At 36.8% G+C, this 17,566-nt stretch overlaps 1 protein-coding gene across 1 annotated transcript; it reads right to left on the bottom strand.

Moving 5' to 3' along the window:
• Positions 1 to 778: 778 nt before the first annotated feature.
• LOC149665045 (uncharacterized) lies at positions 779 to 1,864 on the bottom strand. The gene is made up of 2 exons (XM_089842040.1): positions 1,189 to 1,864; positions 779 to 1,136 (listed from the first exon to the last, which is right to left on the bottom strand). Exons 1-2 carry the CDS (start codon positions 1,862 to 1,864, stop codon positions 1,087 to 1,089), a joined length of 726 nt encoding a protein of 241 aa, XP_089698166.1. The 3' UTR covers positions 779 to 1,086.
• Positions 1,865 to 17,566: the final 15,702 nt, after the last annotated feature.

Genomic DNA, 17,566 nt, shown 5'->3' with positions numbered 1-17,566 from the left:
ACAGGGTGTTTCTGAAAAGTCCATCACAAATTAAGGGGCGTGTTTATGGGACCAAACTGAGCGGAAAGTACCAAAGAACATGGGGTGTACAACATTTTGTTACGGAGATATGGCCTTCCAAACATTCGCCCCTAAAACAAGGAAATATCCAAAAATGAGGAGTAACACTTAAGACCGACTAACCAGCTTGTTTAAAATTACTAGACAATTTCAATAGCCTTTAATCGAACAATTGATTTCTACCTTTACTAATCAGAAGCGTATAAATGAGTAGAAGTATGCCTACGGTGGTAATGTAAAATTAATCCCAAGTGACATGATGTTTCAAGATCTTCCCAGCACCAAGTAAAATGGTTCTGATTGAAGGGACTTTTATTAGCACAGCGTAAACAACGTTATTTTCAGGAATTAGTCCAAATGTCCACGGGCGGCATTACAAAAACGAGGCAGTCTTTCGAATGATACTTGGATATGTTGGAAGATCCCTGGCTTGTTCCTGATGTCTCAAAACGTAACAAGCTACGCAAGTCTTCATCATCACGGACAACACTCTTGTACGTAAGGTATGACCTTGAGAAATCCTAAAAGATAGACATCTCCAATTAAGGGGCGTGTTGTTTGTTTCCAACAGAGTAAACTCGCCCAGAGAACAATTACAATGCAGAGCCAGGTTTCGGCGTTAATGGCCCACAAAGGTGGTCCCAAAAACAAGAACAAACTTTAATTTGTTTTGTTCAGTAAGTGTTTCATGTGTCATAGATAAAACGCCATGATTAATGCACGAAGAAAATGAATTTATTGACAAGTTTTAACATTTAATTGCAACTAGTTACAAAAATTGTTCAAAGTGTTCACCACCCGCGTTAAGGCACACATTAGCACGTCTTACAAATGATTCCCTTACACGTTGAAAAATGCCTGGAGTTTCGCGAATTGTTTGACAGCCGTGAATTATTCGTCGACGTAGCTCTTCAACATCGGGCACTTCAGTCTGATAAACTAAGTCTTTCAGGTGGCCCCAAAGAAAGAAATCACAAGGGTTCAGATCGGGTGATCGAGCAGGCCACTCCACAGGTCCACCTCGACCTAACCACCGCAAAGGGAAGGTCGCGTTAAGATAATTTCGGACCGCGATGCTGAAATGTGGTGGTGCACCATCGTGCATGAACCACATTCTGTTTACCAAACCTAAGGGTACGTCTTCGAGTAGTTCCGGTAAATCGTCCCGTAAGAACTGCAAGTAAGCCACACCGTTTAACCTGGGCTCTAGGAAATATGGCCCAATTAAATTGTCACCCACAATACCACACCACACGTTTAAACTGAATTGTACTTGGTGACTTCTAACGCAAGTTGCGTGGGGGTTTTGCTGGGACCATTGATGTTTATTATGTAAGTTAATAATACCATCCCGTGAAAAGTTAGCTTCGTCAGTAACCAACAAATCCCGTGGGAAATCGATATCGTTTACTTTAGCCAGAAACCACTGACAAAACGCCGTGCGTCGTGGGTAGTCCGCTGGATTCAAACCTTGAACTTTTTGAAAATGGAAAGGATGAAACTGGTGGCTTCTGAGGATTTTCCACACGAGCGTGTGGTTTACGCCTAATCGGCGACCAACTTGGCGGGTACTTGATTCAGGCTCGTCCTCGAAAATGGTGAGAACTTCGTCTTCTACGGCCTCTGGGATGGCTCTCGCTCTAGGTTGAGGTCCAGCCGGTTGGATTCGTCCATCTTGCCTCAAACGTCTGTCCACAGCCTCGAACGTCAGTCGATTTGGTAGTCGCCTCTGCGGAAATCTTTTCTGATACAAGCGTACAGCTGCAGCGGCATTCCCCTCGGCTAGTCCATACATTAGGTGCATATCCGCATATTCGGCATTTGTGAAGAAAGGCATTGTAACAGACTTCGTTGAATTATGAGTTTAATAAAACAAACACATGTACGTGAAACCTCTTTTATTCCTTTCTTAAAAAACATAGTGCTCTGTTTTAGTGCTCTGTTTTTTAAGAATAGGCGAAGTTCTCACTATTTTCGAGGACGATCCAAAAACAAGCAGCCGCCAATTGGGTTGCTGATTAAGAAAAAACCACACGCAACTTGCGTTAGAATTCCCAAAGTACAATTCAGCTTAAACGTGTGGTGTAGTATTGTGGGTGACAATTTAATTGGGCCATATTTCCTAGAGCCCAGGTTAAACGGTGTGGCTTACTTGTAGTTCTTACGGGACGATTTACCAGAACTACTCGAAGACGTACCCTTAGGTTTAATAAACAGAATGTGGTTCATGCACGATGGTGCACCACCACATTTCAGCATCGCGGTCCGAAAACTTGTCAATAAATACATTTTCTTTGTGCATTAATCATGGCGTTTTATCTATGACACATGAAATACTTACTGAACGAAACAAATTAAAGTTTGTTCTTTTGTTTGGGACCACCTTTGTGGGCCATTAACGCCGAAACGTGGCTCTGCATTGTAATAGTTCTCAGGGCGAGTTTACTCTGTTTGAAACAAACAACACGCCCCTTAATTGGAGATGGGTTTTTCAAATACATTCGAGATGTCTATCTTTTAGGTTTTCTCAAGGTCATACCTAACGTACAAGAGTGTTGTCCGTGATGATGAAGACTTGCGTAGCTTGTTACGTTTTGAGACATCAGGAACAAGCCAGGGATCTTCCAACATATCCAAGTATCATTCGAAAGACTGCCTCGTTTTTGTAATGCCGCCCGTGGACATTTGGACTAATTCCTGAAAATAACGTTGTTTACGCTGTGCTAATAAAAGTCCCTTCAATCAGAACCATTTTACTTGGTGCTGGGAAGATCTTGAAACATCATGTCACTTGGGATTAATTTTACATTACCACCGTAGGCATACTTCTACTCATTTATACGCTTCTGATTAGTAAAGGTAGAAATCAATTGTTCGATTAAAGGCTATTGAAATTGTCTAGTAATTTTAAACAAGCTGGTTAGTCGGTCTTAAGTGTTACTCCTCATTTTTGGATATTTCCTTGTTTTAGGGGCGAATGTTTGGAAGGCCATATCTCCGTAACAAAATGTTGTACACCCCATGTCCTTTGGTACTTTCCGCTCAGTTTGGTCCCATAAACACGCCCCTTAATTTGTGATGGACTTTTCAGAAACACCCTGTATTAAAGATATACAAACTTTCATTGATAAAGAGTACGGGACCGAGTTATTGACTATGAGACAATTGTGGATGAAAGAATTTCACTTTTCTGCTATAAGTTTAGTTTTCGTTTTCTGTTAGTCTCCACTACCAGGAATACATAGATTTACTACTTGGAATCTTTAAGAAGCCATATACCCCACACAAATATCTGATTGACTGTGAGGAGAAGCGCCAAAAACCTTTAAACCGCCTGCTCCTCCTTCCTCGCGTCTCATTGGTTATGCGAATGTTTGGGAGTTGGGACAGATCGAGATCATGACCTTTTAAGCTGTCATCTGCATCAGTTTCGGCTCCGAAATGGTCGGGAAATGCGAGAACTTGGAACAGTTTGACACTAACGACGTTTTTGAAGCGGAAATTTCTCTAACTGTAACTAAAGTCGACGATTTAGAAGTTAGTGTATGGATTATTTTGAGGGGGCTAACTTTGAAATTTGGGGGCGCTATAACCCCCATAAAAGGCCTAGCGACGGCACTGCAAGAGTGTCGCATAACACTTTTAAGAGTGTCGTATAACGCTTTTAAGAGTGTCGCCTAACACGTTTCAGAGTCTCGCGTAACACGTTTCAGAGTCTCGCCTAACACGTTTCAGAGTCTCGCGTAACACGTTTCAGAGTCTCGCCTAACACTTTTCAGAGTCTCGCCTAACACTTTTCAGAGTCTCGCCTAACACGTTTCAGTGTCGCCTAACACGTTTCAGAGTGTCGCCTAACTCGTTTCAGTGTCACCTAACTCGTTTCAGTGTCACCTAACTCGTTTCAGTGTCATCTAACATGTTTAGCATTGTTTTATAAAGGTACAAAACCCCTGATTTCTTTGTTAATTTCATTTAACGGATAACAATATATTCTTTCATTAATATCCTCTTAAAAAAATGTTTAAAAATTAAGTTTTCAATAATGTTTTACTGTTCGGATTGACTTTAATATTAAAACATTAATGAAAATGAAAGACCTTTTTTAAGAAACCCGCAGTGCTATAATATTCCACTTTTAGCCACAACGTATGATGAACATCTACGATGTGGGTTTTAGTTTGACCTGGCCTGTTGTTGTTGTTGTCGGTACCGCATTTGGCAGTATAAAATTTTTCGTTCATCATTGAAGGGAGAGTGAATGGGTGTTGAGTTTTACGTTTGCTCGATATATTTAAAGCGAGAGAGAGAGAGCGTTATTTTATTACCTTAATTTAAATGGAAGGTTTCCTACTCCCTTTAAATTTTCTGTCACCCGTCGACAATAAGGATTTTACGCTTTCAATCACGCTCCCCTATTCCCTATTTCAACATTCGAGGAAATCGAGTGAAATTTTGAAAGCAAAGCAAGTATTTACTGACGTTATTTTTAAAATTGTCGTAAGGCACCGGAAATATTACAATTATTGGGGGTTTAAAAGAATTCTTTCTCTTTCTAGCGCTTCTGGCCATAAGTTCATTTGAGAAATTTATAAGATGCGAAAATTATACGTCGACATAAGTCTATGTTGAACACTAAAACATTCTGTACGTGTATTAATTGAGCCTTAAGTACGTAATCATTTTAGCACTGCTAATGGTAACTCGATCATCGAGGGGGTATTCACTAAAACTTTATGTTCTTCTATTAAGGGTTACTTGTGTGTAATCATTTTACTATAGTTGTTTTTAGAATGGTCTTACGGGTAATCATTTTAGCAATGTTAATGTTTCATTTCTCTTTGTGTCGCACTATTACATTTTTAGCATAAATAAATTTATTGAAGTAAGTATTACGGGTAATTATTTTAGCACAGTTAAAAGTAGCGCATCGAGGGGCTATTCACATGAATTTTTTGTACGCCTGTTAAGTAGGTTACGCTGTGGCTACTATTACGAGCCCTTGGGTCGTCTTGTTAATTTCAAAACAGTGTTTTAAAAGTTTTATTTTTCACCGAATTTACACTTTAAATTGACCACAAAAACTCAATGTAATACAAGTTGGGAAAACCAAAATTTTACCTCTCCGTGTCGAGAAGATTATATAAACTTAAGTATCCAATGAAAACGTCGACCTTTTTGCCCTCATCCTTTCCCGCGCTTTGCGCTTCCGTATTTCATCCTTACTCTCAACATTATCTTCCTCCATTTTACATACAAAAATCAAATACTCACGAAAAGAAGCGGCAAAAACCTGCTGGCTCTTTACAACCACTTAATTTAACTTAATATCCAATTCCCAACAACAATAATATACCAGTAGTTTAATTGTCAACGTACTAGCATCGAAATTCTCATTAAGAATGGTTCCCGCGGATAAAAAAGGGCAATTTTCAACTAGGTGGGCGTTATCTCTTTAGATTTGAAAAATATCACTTGTTTTTTTTACCAATGCCTAACCGTTTGGTTTTTTTTAAAGCAATCTTAGCACCAAAAAATATTTTTTGATACAAAATAAATGTTTTATAATCTTATTAAGAATAAAACAAGAGGATAAAAAAGGTCTGTCCTCTCGTAATTTTTTCAGCTTTCATCATGATTACTCTATACAACAGTAACAAGGAGTATTAGTGGAAGCAGTATTTTTTTCCGAAACAATCTCGCTTATGTTTATCCCCTCTAGACTAAAAGCGTATTACTCCTACGTAAAATATTAGTAGACAGGCAAGGATTCATACCATTAAAGAAGGAGCGCAATATTATCCATATTTTCATTTCATATACAGAGAAAAGAAATTATTATGTTTCTGAGAGGAGCTTTCCATTTCTGTTGTTGTTTTCAAAAATATATCGCAATGCACGGGCCTTGATAGATATAGGAGGCAATGAATGAAATATATCACAATGCACGCGCCTTGATAGATATAGGAGGAAATTATTGAAATATATCACAATGCACGGGCCTTGATAGATATAGGAGGCAATGAAGGAAATATATCGCTTGCACGGGCCTTGGTAGATAGGAGGCAATGATAATCTCTCTCTTTGCACGAGTGATTTATCTTTAATATTTAAATAAATATAATTATTTTTAATTATTTTAATCTTCAATAATTAACATTAATAATAGTTAAATCGTTTAAAATAAAGTTACACCTATTATCTTACACCTCAAACTTTGCTAATATTGTAGTTTAAAGTGAAGGGTACCCCTCTTTCTTCAAATTTTGGGGTATATATACGATTCGTTTCCATTATAATAGTAAGGAAAAAGCACAATTGTGAAAACCTTTGGTGGCGATCCCACCTTAGGGAGGCTAGACGTTTCTCGTAACCCTAGCTGATCGCCGCGTATATCCTAAAAGCGAACGATGATAATGGAGTAGAAGCCAATGATACAGATTGGTGTCTATGTGGAATAGACGGAAGACCAGTGGATGGTGGTGTTAGAAGCCAGTGTTAAGTGCAGACTGGCAGGGCCGGATTAACCATTTTTTGGGCCCTAGGCAAGGCCTTAGTTTCGGGCCCCAGCCCCCCAACACACCACAGTTAAAGAGAATCCAGGAGACATACTATTTTTCATATCTTTAAATGATTTAACACTTAACTGCATATTTAAATTTATTTTTGAACTCAATAATTAAATTTCTTTCTTTCTAACTCAAAACATTTTTATCAGTTATCTCTTCATACTCTATGAAGACATTTAGTAAATCCTTTTCAATATACATCAAAGATACAGAACTTAATTTTTCCTGGGCTAATGTGGTACATACGTAGTTTTTCATTATTTTTTAAAGTTGAAAAGGATTTTTCGCCACTTGCATTGCAAACACAAGTAAATTCTCAAAATAATTTCTTAAGTTTGGTAAAGTTGAAATAATATTATTGGTACGAATGAAGGAATGAAAAAATTCTGGGTTTTTGCTTTCTTCATTCTTCACGAAATGCTTGAAATGTAGCAGTTCGTTTTCAAGCTCTTCAAAATTTAAGTCATTGCAATACGTTTCTGCCAATTCTTGGAAAGCTCCAGAGAAAGATTCATCGGGGGCATTAATGTTAAAAATAGGTTTGAACTTTTCATCAGTGTCCTTGTTAACTTCAGATTGTTTTTTTAGTATTTGTCATTAGACGTAAAACACTTTTAATTTGAAAGCGTCCCGTCCCATCAGTGTGTTATCATCGTTTTTAGCCACATCGTATGATGTACATCTACAATGAGACTCTTAGTTTGGCCTGCCCTGTTGTACTCGTACTCGTTCTAGTACTAGTACCAGTAGACGTGACGTGAAAGAGTAGCGCGTTTGGCAGTATAGAATTTTTCGTTCGTCATTTAAGGGAGAGTGAATGGGAGAGAATTGTGGTGAGGTGATTTTTACGTTCGTGTATTTTAAGAGAATGGGGATTATAATAGTAACTTTAAGCACTGCATTTAATTGTGCCAGTAAGACTAAGCATTTTGAGTTGTGTTTTACGATTGCTCGACATATTTAAAGCGAGATAGAGGATTATGGTGCTATCTTAATTAAAATGGAAGGTTTAATACTCCCTTTAAATTTCCTGTCACCCGTCGACTAAAAGGGTTTCACGCTTTCAATCCCACTCCCCTATTTCAAAATCCAAAGAAATCAAGGGGAATTTTTAAAAAGCAAAAGGAAGTATATTCCGAAGTTATATTCAGAATGGTCTTAAGATGTTTTTTATTAGAAATTACGTGTATTTCTCCAAAAATCGAGAATAATTTTAAAAGAAAGTACTAGCTTTGGCCCTAAATATTATAATTATTACGTAAGTAAATTTATTACAGTAAGGATTAAGGGTTATTATTTTTGTTAGGGCATCGAGGGGTTATTCACTCTCATTTTCTGTACTTCTTTTAATGGGCATTTATGGGTATTTCGTTTAACCATTGTTAAAGGATGCTCATCGTGGGGTACTCACGTTTTCCGTTCGTGTCACACTATTATAATTATAACAGAAGTAAAAAAATGAAGTAGTCATTTTAAAACAGTTAAGGGCTATTCACTCAAATTTTCTGTCAAGTACGGTATGATGTGGCTACTATTACGAGTCCAACCCATGGGTCGCCTTGTTCTTTCCTTTGCCTTCAGCGAAGAACCGTTTTCGTATTTTTTCCCCTTTTTTCGTTACTTTTGTAAATTATCTCTTTTGTGAGCTGAGCAATTATTTAAAATATTTCAAATTATCACGAACACCCTGAATAAAACTTATCAAGGAATCATACAATGCAACACCAGTGTTTAACGACGGTCAGTAACAACACGAATTCCAAATGAAATTTCTTTCTCCGAGGATTGCGACTTCTAATAATACATTTCCATTGAATTTTCAAGTTTCTTTTTGTCTTTTTCTTTCTGCCTTTATAAATTGCCATAATGTTTTTGGGTAACGGGTTTTTCAACATAAGGCTGCCGTAACATCTCACATAGCTTTTCCATAGTGTCGGTGACGTTATGTTTCGGTAGAGAAAGAGGGGAGAATATATTTGTTGGTTTTTCATTTTCTCAGTTTTTGAAAACAAGCTGATTACGGGCCCCTCAGATATCCGGGCCCTAGGCAATTGCCTAACTTGCCTAGTGGTTAATCCGGCCCTGCAGACTGGTGTCAATGTGGGATTGACAAAGAACAGAAGATGGTGGTGATTAGAAGCCAGTATGTACCGACTGGTGTCCACGCGTTGCCTACGGGATGAGAATTAAGGCCAGTTGAAGCTTGGCTGAAGGTGGGGGACTTTAACCTATCGGGAAGAATCGTTCTTTGATATATTTCCTAGCGTGCTGGTGCTCTTTGCTATCCTTCTTTAAAGGGGTCATTCATAAATTTAAATTTGCTTTGGTTCATTGAGGTTTTAAGAATTTTATTATTGTTCTTAGATTTTATCTTGCAGAACTATATTGCAGACATGTAGATGTATTCTGATTTACATAACACGAAATTTTAATATAATAATTTTACTAGTGAATCGACAATCGTACACAGCGCGAGAACAAAAGCCGAATAGCTTTCTAGGAAACGAACGCCAACCGAAATTTCTTTTTGAAAGACCCCCCACCTTTTTTTAAAACGGTTTTACCAGAGAGGTATTATATTCTATTCGTCTCTTTATAGTTAACACAGATATGTTGGGGAAAGCAGTTAAAACGGGTGAGAAGAGGATAGGAAAGAAATCCACCCCTTCAGCTTCGGGCGTGTTGCTTCAAGTCAGTCTGCCTGTAGCGCGTCAGCTCGGCGGGAAAAAAATTCAAATCGTAGCGTCGCGTCAGCGAAGGGATAGCTAAGAGCGCGCCTAGCGGATATTAAAGGCGAACTAAAATGTCAGAAATACAGTCTGAAAACCCTACGGAGAACTGGCCTTAATTCTCATCCCGTAGGCAACGTTCCAAGTGGAATGGACGAAGACCAGAAGATGGTGGTGATTAGAAGCCAGTAAGTACAGACTGGTGTCCGTGTGGGATGGACAAAGACCAGAAGATGGTGGTGTGAGAACTCAAGTAGAGGAGCCATTTCCGTGACTGTGAAAGCAGTTCGGAAATGGCGAACACGTTTGCTCCGATACGCAAACTGCCAACGCGGTCACGTGGGTGTAACAACGGACAGACAGACACACAGACAGATACGGCCGTTACAGAACCTCTCCTGGACTACGTCACACGGAGAGGTAAAAACTCTCTTTTGGTTTTTTACGGTGTAAAAAAAGTGTTTTCTTAACACGTTTTTAGCACTTCCCTTTCTTAGTGTATAAACATCCCATAAGGTTCTTATTACCTCTCCCAGTGACGATGACGTCACGGAGAGGTATTAAACTGGACGTGTCTGTGTGTCTGTGTTTGTGTGTGTCTGTCACGCCCCACGTGACCGCGTTCGCAGTTTGCGTTTCGGAGCAAACGTGTTCCCAATTTCCGGACTGCATTGACAGTTCACGGAAATTTGGGTTTGTCTCATCTGGCTATTCTACTTGAGTTCCCACACCACCAGTTTTGGTTTTTGTCCACTCCCCATTGGCGTCTAACAACCACCATCTACTGGTCTTTCGTCTATACCAGATAGACACCAATCTGTAACATAGGCTTCTACTCCATTGTCGTCGTTAGGCTTAAGGTGTACGGGGCGAGCGTCTAGGCTTACGAGAAACGTCTAGCCTCCCAATGGCAGGGCTTCCACCATCGGTTCACGCGAATGCGTTTTGATCTATTATTATAATGGAAACGAATCGTATATATACCCCAAAATTTGAAGAAAGCGGGCAGGAGGGGCACCCTTCACTTTAAACGTCAATATTAGCAATGGTTCGAAAGATAATAGGAACAACTTTATTTTAAACGATTTAACTAATTTTAAAGTTATTTACTGGCGATTAAAATAATTAATATCATTTATATTTAATTAATTATTTAAGATAAACTTATTTCTACGTACTGACACAAGTGAGAGTTAATATAGAACGAGTAATGAAGATTGCATCTGAATCGAAACACTACACGCATATCAAAGTTAATATTAAGCGAGTAGGATGAAAAGATCTCTTACAAAACGATAACATTTTCTTTTTGCAGAATATTAAATGGATATACTTAAATATTTTTCGGCATTACGATTCATTTAGTAGTTGTTTAGGTATAAAGCTCTGTTTCATCTCAATATTCCAAGAACATCTTTTGATATTAACATTTAAAATTTGGTGTCTACTTTTTAATTCATCTTTACTACATTTATATATAGTGTAAACGTAACTTTTAGCTTCATTAAATAATAAGGATGTTAATACTTCATCTCTCCATACTTGTTGAAACGACTGGGTCTATGAGATAAGATAACTTAGATTTTAACCAGAATTGACCTTGTTTCATGTCCTCTTATAGGAGGTCTTAACGGTTCAGAGTGAGCCGAAAGTTAAATACACAATTTAGTGATAGATATTAGGTCCTCATTAGAATTATTAAGGATACGCAGGAAACTATTAAACGCTTTAGACTTTACAAATGATCATGGCAATATCTCGCCGATTAAAACTATGTATTTCCGGTTTTTCTCATTGGCTGGCGGATCTGTGTTTGGAAAGTAAATTCGTCTCGGCTCGGAGAGGTTTATTTTGGTTTCCCAACTTGTTTTTAACAGTGCAGACAGATTCTCTTAAGACATTAAGTAATGCAGATTAAAACACTGTTGTCACGAGTTCCATTTTTTATGAAATTAGCTAATTCATTTTTACCAACTGGTGTTAAGAATTTCATGAACTGGCATTACTAGTTGTATTAAACATTCACTACCCTATGTAAAAGAAGGTATAATCATAATATATAAAACTAATTATTACTAATAATATTGTACCCTTTCGGTCAGTTTTAGGAATAAGTAGGTTGAAATTATAATGAAGAAAAGAAATTGTAAAGTTAAAAAATTGGTTTTTTTAATTAGCAATTCACTGACTTTCCAAAATATTTTTATTTTCATATGGGTCCTTTCATAATAAACGCGGACCTTTTCCAAAAGGCTTAGCATGGTTAGGTAATATTGCATTAAATTTTAAAATAAAGTAATTAATGTTCAAATTATGGTATGTAAAACTTTAATTTACGGTGGATTATACAGTAAAGTATACGTTAAATTTATACTTAATAGTGTAACTATCTGTGTTTTTAATTTAACACTACTGTATTCTTCACGGCAGAATAATTATTTCCCGGAAAACAGCAATGTTCTATTAATAATAACATATCCTGCTCTTCCGTTTGAGAAATAAAAACTAGCAGTTTTTTCCACAGTCGTTAACATATAAAAACAATGTTTTTCTGTATATTTAAAATCAAGGTAATGTAATTTCAAAAAACAGCGACAATTAAAGGCTTGTTAGACGTTTTTCTGCATAACAGCATTAAACAATCAAAAACACGGTGAAAACTATTGTTTCTTTTACAATAGTTTCTCAGTGTGAAGATTAACAACTGCGGAAATAACGATTAACTACAGATTTTAAAATGGCGTCGAACAACAAAGACTTGAGGTTGAGGAAGTTAGGAACTAAGGGGGTGAGTATAGCGAAGAACATGGACGCTCTTTTTGACGCCACCTAGGTTTATAATTTTTTTAAATTAACGAGATTATTAGTAATTATTAATTTTCAAATTGAAATGAAAATATAAACCTAATCCATAAATTTTCCGGATCTTAAGTGACATCTTGTTCCAATCAGTTTCGATTGGCAGATTTATAAGGCTTATATTTTGTGAAAGTGCTGCTACCGAGGCCATGGCATACTTATACATATCATGAATTATAGGGTTATATAAAGAGGGAAACCGTAACCATTCTTATCATCATATAGACATAAAACATTGAGATACATTCATTAAATTTTGGTTTTGTTACCGAAATAACCCATTGTACTTCATCAAACTAGGTATAAAAGACTGAAATGTGCAAGTGACGTCAAGAAAGCTCTAGCTTTAAAACAGTTTAAATGTTTGATGAAAATAGAAAAACCCAAGTTGATCTTGACAAGACTACTGCTGAGCCTGCTGTTAAAATATCGAAGTATACTGATAAAATGTTTGCGTCGTTTTGTGAGAGTGACGATGAAGACGACCTTCAACTAGAACTTGACTCGTACATGCTTCATCGACATCGTTCCATTAGAGATGGTATTTATGCAGTTGAATTTTATTATTATAGGTTATTAAAACTAATATCCACTAAAATCCATTTTCAATCAAGGAGACAACGAAGATGTAAACAATCCGGTGACGTTTAGGAAAACGAATGATTTCCCTAATCTAAAACGTGTTGCTAGTTGGCTACTTGCTATACCAGAGTAGTATAGACCCACACTTCGTACCTCCGTAGGTGTAGAATGTAGGTGTAGAATGTCAAGGTCACTGTGTCAATGACCTATGACGTCATTATGCCACGCCCCCCTGGGAAACTCCCGCGCGCCCCCTGGGAGACCCGGCTGCGCCCCCTCGCGGGAAACTCGCGCGCCCCCTGGCGGCTGCGCCCCTCGCGGGGAAACCCGCGCGCCGCTCGCGGGAAACTCGCGAAACACTGCGCGGGAAAACACCTGTCAGTCTCTTCTACAACTGTATCTGTGACGTCATTGGCGGGAAAACACCGCGTGCCGCCTATTGGGAAATTCCTGTCAGTCTCTTCTACAACTGTATCTGTGACGTCATTGATAAGAGAGAGATAGCTTTAAACGTACATTGACAAGGGTTAAATCTTCTACAACTGTATCTATGACGTCATTAATACGAGACGAGAATGGATAGCTTGAAACGTACATTGACAAGGGTTAAATCTTCTACAATTGTGACGTCATTGATAAGAGACGAAGATGAGTGGATAGCTTTAAACGTACATTGACAAGGTTTAAATAGAAAATCTTTCTTTGAGAAAGTGTAATTATGGAAAATAAGTTAAGCCGAGTGTATTATAACAGTGAAAGTCCTCTCAGTTACGGTAGCGCAAAGAAATTGAAACAAGGAGTGAAAAATGTTTCGAAGAAAAAAATTAAGACATGGCTTCAGTCTCAGCCAACATATACCATTCACAAATCAAGGAGGATAAACTTTCCAAGAAATCGTACTTACGTTACAACAGCCAGCGAAGTATTTCAGTGCGACTTGATCGATCTACGAAATCTTAAAAAATATAATAAAGGGTTTCTATATTCTAACTATTATTGATATCCTCTCAAAATATGCTTGGAGTCTTCCTTTGAAAAATAAAACTAGTAAAGAGGTTTTGAAAGCTTTGCGGAGAGTTATTAAAGAAAGAAAGCCGATACGAATTAATGTTGATCAAGGTAGTGAATTTTTAGCAAAATTGTTTAAAGATTATTTAAGAAAAGAGGGAATATGTCTTTATACTAGTGTAGGTGCAATTAAATGCGGAGTAATTGAAAGGTTTAATAGAACTTTAAAGGATAAAATCTTCAAGTTGTTAACTAGAACGAAGAAACTAAATTACATTGATGCCTTACCAAAAATAATGAAATCCTACAATGCAACTGTACATTCAAGTACTGGTTTCGCTCCTGTTGATGTCAATGAGAAGAAATTCCAAAACAGAATTTGTATTAGTCTTAGACGTCGATATGATGCCCAACGATAACCTCCACGAAATGTTCCTGGAGAATGCCTGAGAAAATAGGCTCTTTCTCGAATCTCGAAAAGATGATAAAATTGGAGTCTTTTTTTGGGTCAATGATGTATTTTAAAGTTAATAATATCCGAAAGTAGCTTGTTTACACCACTGTTACGTTTAATCTTTTAGTAAAATAGCTTATAAAGGATTCGAATCAACCTTGAAACGTCGTGTTCACATTTGCAATTTTACTTGGTTTTTTCCAACTCTATTTTTGAATCGAACTCCGAATCGAAACCAGAGATTTTAATATCAAATTTATAGCAAACAACATGATCTATCTAATGGTTAAAGGTTTGTTATCGTGGGATTATTGTCATCAACTTAAGTTGATCAGTCCGAGTTGGTGCGTATATTGGTCCGTATCTTTCATCCACGTATTCCTACAATATTCTAACCATTTTTATCGTAATCCTCGATATTCAATCTAAAAATTGAGCCCTTTTAAAAGGAGTTTGAGCCGCTCAAAAATTAGTTACAAAATTTTAAAGAAAAAGTGTTCACATTTAGAATCGTTCACAAACCGGTACCAACCCTAATCATACAAATATCGTATATATATCTTACAATATATATATTTTGTTAATTAATTTTAGGTAAAGAACACCTAAAACTACATAAGCAATTCAAATGAGCTGGCACTTAGGAATATTTCAGTAATATAATACTGAACAAATACGAATTATTTATTAAATTTTAATAATAATCTAAGCTTGGTCTATGAAGAGATTTCCACAATAAGCCTGTGGCTTGTTTACAGGTGGTTCCCTTTATAATGCATAGGGGGTGGTGGCTAGCCCCTATGACACAGCTAACCTACAGCGCCCTATACTATTACCGTTAACCTCTGCAATTTTATCAGCTATTAACGTTTTTCTGTCCATTTTATTCCCCTTGTAGGGCTCAACCTAATTGTAAATATTTGAGAGAAAAAATGGAAAACGCGTATTATTTTTAAAATGATATATAAGTGTCATATTAAAATATTTTTACTAAAGTAATTTTGGTGAAAAAAACTAAGATAAGAATTTTTTCAAATAATTGATGTTTTATAATCATGTGTTCAAAAGTGAAAATTGAATATCTGTCACTTCAGGCAATCAATTTTCTACACTTATCTCTTACTTTTTTCCGTCTTTGTCTGCAAAGACAGTTTTTATTAATTTTCAATCTGATTTGATACATTTTTATAAGACTCGCACATACGCTTTTAAAACTAAATTTCTTTTTCAAAATACATTAGTTCGCAGTGTTATTCAAGAAAAACATGGTTTTGCAATTAAATAGATATCAGTGATAGAGGTGATTAAAACTTAATTTATTTTATTATACATATTAAAGGTGATTTTTAAATGTTTTTTTTGTGTATTAGAGGTTATTTTCAAATTTATTTTATCATATATTTGAGGTGATTTTCTCTATAGTCATATAAAAGGAAAAATTACAGATGTACTAGAGATGTAAAACTCGTTTTCGAGTATTGTCAACTTAAATATTCGTTACATTTTCAATCTGATTTGATTCATTTTTATAAGACCCGCACATAGGCTTTTAAAACTTAATTTCTTTTTCAAAATACATTAATACGCAGTGTTATTCAAGAAAAATATGGTTTTGCAATTAATTAGATGTGTCATTGATTAAAATTTTATTTATTTTATTATATATTACAAGTTAATTTCAAATTTATTTTTCATATTGTAACCACGCTTGCGATATTTATAAACTCGCCCCACGTGGCCATAAAAGCTTTGGCTACTACTAAGAATAACTACACTGTTCCTTAGGTTCAATCATACTTTATTAACTAACTAATTAAACAATAAATAATGCCGACTTGCATTAATACAATTAAAGAAATAATAATAATAATTACTAATTAATGATGAAGTCCATTACCAGGGCAAGACGCCCTATGCTCGAGCATACTACTACATTCTAGTAGTGGAGAATGACTGACTTAATAGGATAAGCAGTCGATGCTTATATAGTACGGGGAAAGGTCAGAGGTAACACTGTGTGTTAATCCTCTATGTAACCGTACACCCCTGGAGTGGAAACCCAGGAGGTCCCTTGATTATTACGGGAGGTTACATCCCCCCAGACGACAAAGATTGGACTTCATCGGCAGAAAACTTAATTACATAAATTTTCTAATTTTAACAAAACAAAATAATAGTAATTAACTTTAAACAATGTAACAGATAGTTAAAAGATTCCAGTTAACTAGCATACTAGGTTAATCATTTAAAGTTATAAGGAGTTTTGATGAAAGCAGGAACTGTAGCATCGGATGGCTCGTCCTGGCTTTCTTCCTCCCATGTTAGAATACGTCCAGTCAGATCTGGAGCAGCCGTATCAGACGATGTAGTTGAGGAAGTCTTCGCAGATTGGTGGTGTGCACTCCCACCTTCCGTTGAAGAGCTTGACTCAGCATCGTCCTCTGTAGGCGTTGACTGCTGACTGTAGATTCCTCTCCGTAGGGAATGTCCCATGGAAATAAGCCAAGTAATAACTTGCTTCTGAAGAAGTTGAGTATGAGTTGAACTTTGTGATCGCAGTGAATTGTTGTAAAGGAAGGTTTTGAGCGACCCTCAGACTCAATAGTGCATGTCACGGCTAGTCCAATCCGCAGTGCGGAACCGCAACGTCACTACCCTAACTTTACTCTAACAACTAATTACTACAAACTCCGATCACTCTAAGGCTTAGCATAGCCAAAGCAAGTTACAATAAACTAGGACCCGTCGATCGGTCCTGGCAAGCTCGCCATTTATGTAACCACGCTTGCGATATTTATAAACTCGCCCCACGTGGCCATAAAAGCTTTGGCTACTACTAAGAATAACTACACTGTTCCTTAGGTTCAATCATACTTTATTAACTAACTAATTAAACAATAAATAATGCCGACTTGCATTAATACAATTAAAGAAATAATAATAATAATTACTAATTAATGATGAAGTCCATTACCAGGGCAAGACGCCCTATGCTCGAGCATACTACTACATTCTAGTAGTGGAGAATGACTGACTTAATAGGATAAGCAGTCGATGCTTATATAGTACGGGGAAAGGTCAGAGGTAACACTGTGTGTTAATCCTCTATGTAACCGTACACCCCTGGAGTGGAAACCCAGGAGGTCCCTTGATTATTACGGGAGGTTACAATATATTAGAGATAATTTTCTCTATAGTCATATTTAACGAAAAATATTACTCCAGCTATTTAATTTAATCTGACACTATGAATATTTTATAATACCAGAAGTAATATCAGGGACCAGAAATAAAGTGCTGTAGCATTG

This window comes from Phalangium opilio, unplaced genomic scaffold (genome assembly GCF_054372755.1).
Source record: "Phalangium opilio isolate 3A_F unplaced genomic scaffold, DU_Popi_V2 ptg000061l_1, whole genome shotgun sequence".
NCBI classification, from domain to species: Eukaryota; Metazoa; Arthropoda; class Arachnida; order Opiliones; family Phalangiidae; genus Phalangium; species Phalangium opilio.
The sequence above is the reverse complement of the archived record's forward strand: the minus strand, read 5'-3'. Positions and strand labels throughout refer to the sequence as shown.